This window comes from Belonocnema kinseyi, chromosome 2 (genome assembly GCF_010883055.1).
Source record: "Belonocnema kinseyi isolate 2016_QV_RU_SX_M_011 chromosome 2, B_treatae_v1, whole genome shotgun sequence".
Lineage (NCBI taxonomy): Eukaryota > Metazoa > Arthropoda > Insecta > Hymenoptera > Cynipidae > Belonocnema > Belonocnema kinseyi.
In genome coordinates, this window is record NC_046658.1 from 52,566,634 (window position 1) to 52,571,354 (window position 4,721).

The 4,721-nt window shown below is 39.5% G+C and overlaps 1 protein-coding gene across 1 annotated transcript in view; it reads left to right on the plus strand.

Annotated features, from left to right (window-relative positions):
• The window catches only part of LOC117182665, a 15,561-nt gene extending 10,888 nt beyond the window's left edge, over positions 1 to 4,673 (plus strand). Inside the window, exons 2-4 of the mRNA XM_033375770.1 lie at positions 3,630 to 3,869; positions 3,957 to 4,121; positions 4,245 to 4,673. Of these exons, the coding sequence (XP_033231661.1) occupies positions 3,630 to 3,869; positions 3,957 to 4,121; positions 4,245 to 4,673 (834 nt within the window). The remainder of the gene's footprint in view (positions 1 to 3,629; positions 3,870 to 3,956; positions 4,122 to 4,244) is intronic.
• Positions 4,674 to 4,721: the final 48 nt, after the last annotated feature.

Here is a 4,721-nt window from a genome sequence, read left to right on the forward strand (position 1 = left end):
AATGAAAAATTTGTCATAAGGACAACCGCAGGATTTCGCCGGGGGCCGGTGCTACTCTGAAAAATTGCACCCGCTTCCAGCGAAATCGCGGTAAAATTTCAGCCACAACCACGTCTCACAACCGTGAGATAGGTGGTTACAGTCTGTATAGGAATCAATACGACGATCCAGCAAACGTAATCTATTACGGTGTTTCTATGTCTGAAACACATCACCTTGGTCTTCTCTACGTTCACCGTCAGATCCTTTGCTCTCACATAATCTTCGAAAATTCTCATCATTAGGTTCATCCCCTTCTCGTCGTCTGCTAACAAAACTGCGTCGTCCGCATAAGCTAGAGAATATATTTTGCCATTACCCAATATCGTCCCCCATTTTTCTTTCTTCTTTAGCTTCTCCTCTAGGTTTGCCAACAGCATATCAAACAGTAGCGGACTCAATGGCACCCTTGCCTTAGACTTCCTTTTATTCAGAATACCAATCCTTTTTCCTTTCCTATCTTCACCCTAATCCTTGTTTCAGTAAATATTTGCTTTATCCTCTCCCCAGCTTTCCTTCTATTCCCCTCTGTTTCATTACCTGCCATAACACTTTTCTGTTTACTGAATCAAAAGCTGCTTCAAAGACCACGAATAACACGATAAATTTCCCTCTTTCTTCCTAAACTTCTATTATCCAAGTAGTTTAGTACGTAAATGTTGTCTATGTTTTCCATCCCTTTTCTAAAATCCGTCTAATTTTGTGGAATAATTTCTCTTTCCTCTATCTGACTCTCTAACCTTATTCTTCAAATTTCTGCATATATTTTGTAGCCAACTGGCACGAGAGTGATCCCTCTGTATTCCTGTACCTTCTTTCCCTCTCCTTTCTTGACAAGTGGTACCACCAGCCCTGTCAACCACTCTTCTGGCCACCCTTCTCCATTTCATACCTTGTTTCAGATCTCCCACAGGCCTTCCCTGATCCCTTCTCCTCCATACTTCAACGCTTGGTTCTCCAAACCATCTTCTCTTGTAGCTTTGTTCCTTTTTAATCTATTTATTGTCGCATCTACTTCTTTTCTGGTCACTCTGTTCCCCATCTTCCTTTCTCCTTGTACTAACTTTCTATTTTACCCTATGATCCTATTTTGTTCTTCCCCTAATAAACCCTTGAAATAGTCTGTCCACTCACCCAACTATATTTCTTCCTTTACACCCTTCTTTATTCCTCCTTCCTTATATATCACATCCCGAACCCTACCTTCTTTGATCGCTTTTTGTACTTCTTCCTTGTACTTTTCCTTTCCCCTCTGCTTTTTTCCTTTTTGCATCCTCTCATGTGTCCGTTTTCTTCTATTGTACTCCCCCTTTCTCTATTTACCCCATTCTCCATTTTCGGACATACTCTTTCATTCTCTCTTTACTCTCCTCACATTCCTCGCCCCATCAGCCTTTCTTCTACCCTACTCTTTCTGTTTTGGACCTATTTCGTCCCTTACCTTCTTAATTGACCCTTTTTATCTTTCCATTAACGAGTCTACTCCCTCTTCTTCTAAAAACCTAATCTTCTTTTGCATCTTTTCTTAAAACTCTTTCAGTTTATCTACTTCCCAGGCTCCCATTTTCTGTGTAACTATTACCGGGAAGTGCTCGGACCCCATCTGATTATCCACTTTCATACAAATTATCAAATTTCGCCTTCTTTCTTCCGCCAGGATGTAGTCTATCACTGTCTCTCTCTTCCGTACAAATGTAATCCCTCTTTCCTCATCTCGTTTCATATTGCTATTACAAATAGACCATCCTGTTTCTCCTATCATGTCCAGTACCCTCCTTCCCTCCCTGTTTAACTCTCTATTTCTGGAACTCCTTACATATGCTTCCTTTTCTCCAACCCAAGTCCCTCCTGTCTAAGCTAACTCTTCTTTCTTTTCCTCCATCGAACTCTTAATTACTCTCCGACCTTCCTCTTCCCCTCTTCTTCCATATACACAAACCACCGCTATTTTGACTTTTCCAACTCTAATCCTTCTTACCAATGTACCATCCTTCTCCTTCCTGTCCCCCTCTTTTCTGTCTTTTAGTGTCAATTCTTTTCTCACACCTGAGACCATTCCGCCCATCCCTCTCCCTTTAAAGTGTTCCTTACTTGCTTCTTCCATCGTCCACACATAACCTTTCGGTAACATCTTTTTTATCCCCTTCCAGTCCTTCTCATCTGTCTAAGTTTCACTCATCATAATCACATCCCACTTTTCTATCTCCCCCCAAAATCCTTCCTTCTTGTTCTTCAAACCTGACACATCTCAGAAAGCTATTTTCACGTTTCTCCCCTCTCATTTATCCATAACCTGTCTCTCCCTATTTACGCGATATGACACTTTTTTCTCTCTACCCAACCCCTCTGCTCTATTTGCCATCTCCTTTCCCCTCTCTCTCTCCATGCTAGGTCTTCTTCAATTCTTTCCCTTCTTCCTCTCAATAATTTTTTCCCCATAATTTTCTTTTTCTCCTCCTTACTCCCCACTTTTACTAGAAACATTCCTTCTTTTCCTTCTTCATCCCTCCTATTCGCTTGGCTCCTTCTATCTTTACCTGCACTCTAATGTTTCTCAAAAGATTTTTTATTTTCACTTCTCCTATTTCACTCTCCACTTTTAGTCCCTCAACTACTAAGTTATTTTTCCTCTTTGTCCTTTCTTCTCCTTCTAATCTTCTTTCAATCTCACTCACTCTTTTCTTCAATCTTTCATTTTCGCTTAGCACGTTCTTTTCATTCCCTTTCACTATTTCCTCATTCTCTGTTTTTCCCCCATATGCTCATTTCTAATTTCGAGATTGCTTACCCGTTCTTCCAACTGTTTGATCTCTCTTGATCTCTGTTCGTCAATCTGTCTCTATTCTCAATGCTCTCTCGCTTACCTCAAATCTTCCCTTTCTCCTCCTTCCAGGGTTTATCCCATTCTTCCCATTTTTCTCCTACCTTTTTCACTTCCCCCCTTACATCGTTTCCCTCCCTATTTATATCCATATTCATGTCATCTAATCTCTCTCTGGCTTCCTCTATAAACCCTTTTATGAGAGCTTCCAATTTTGCAAACATCCCCCATCCCCCCATATCTTTTTGGCGTTTTCCGTTTAATTCTAACTTTTTGTTATCCTTGCTGTCACTGCGATCAACGTCACCCTTTCCTCCACTGCGCACGCTTTCAGCAACGTCAGCTGTTGTTGTCATTACGGTTTTCTGCTCTGTGCGATCGTCCAGTAATTGTCGCCCTCTGGCGTCAGTTTGTGGACTTCGCTCCGTCGGCATCCTACCTTACCAAAAGTTCCGTGACGTTTCCCACCTTTATCACCTACTTCTTAACCCCCTTAACGAGCCACTGTTTTCCTACTCCTAACCTTAAAAACTTCACACGCTCCAAATTTCCACTTCAAACCACTCACTTTCACCCTTTACACCTTTGCCTTCACTAATCTTTCTTCCTTTACACTCGATCTCGGCCCTCTCTGCCTTTTCTGCCTCCCACCCTTATTCCCTTCACTAAAGCCAAAAATACACCACTTGACAAAAAAGAGTTCTTTCGCGATCGGTATGTAAAAGCGAATCAGTGTATTTAAATACAATTCTATAATAAATGATTTTAGGTTTTAATCTTGGAGGATTTGAGATCTTATGGGGCATCCATGAAGAAATCAGTAATAATGGATTATTCTCATGCATCACTGGCCATTCGACATTTGGGCAGATTTCATGCATACAGTTTCGCCCTGCGAGATCAGAAACCTACACTTTTTGAAAATATAAAGCTCATAAAGGAACCATTTTATAAAAATCTTGACAAGTTTTCAGAAACTTACGACATTCTCTGTAATGTTGCAATAAAGGTTAACTATAGCGGTGGTCTTAACCATTACACCAAATGCCCACTTAATGATAAAATATTTATACATATTTACAAATAAACTTTACAGGCAATCGAAAGTGAAGGCCCGAAATATATAGACCGACTTCGTGAATTTAAAAAGAGCATACCTAAGTTAATTGATTTTGTAATTGATGGAAGAAATGCTGAACCTTACACAGTTTTGAATCATGGGGATTATTGGACCAATAATATCTTATTCAAATACAATGATGTGAGTACATTTATATAATTTCCTATATACTCGTATGCAATTCTCTTCGAAGTTATTAGTCAGACTGTGTACAGTATAAAAATGCATCATGTTTACAATGAAATTTTCTTCAATTTTGAAAAGGATGGACAACCCGAGGATCTTTTTTTTCTGGATTTTCAAGCTCACCGATACGCCTCGCCTGCTCTGGATATTTCCTACATGTTATTTAATTGTTGCACACCAGAGATGAGAATAAAGCATTACGACGAATTGTTACATCAGTACCATAATTCTTTAGCTCAGTGTTTAAAAGAACTTGGGTCAGATGTCGAAAAGCTTTTCCCCTTTGAAATGTTACTGGAGCAGTTAAGACAGTTTGCAATCTATGGGGGTATCACCGGAATGCTGTTTCTTCACTTGTTCACAAGACAAGAGGGGGAATCTCCAAAGCTTCCTTTTGATATTGAATATATAAAGACCTTGACAAAAACATTAAAAAACAATTGTTTATACTCTAGTATGATGACAGGAACCTTTAAAGATATGGTAGATAAAAATTATATTTCATAATTAACGTAAATAAGCTATAAGGAACCTTTAAACATATAAGAGATAAAC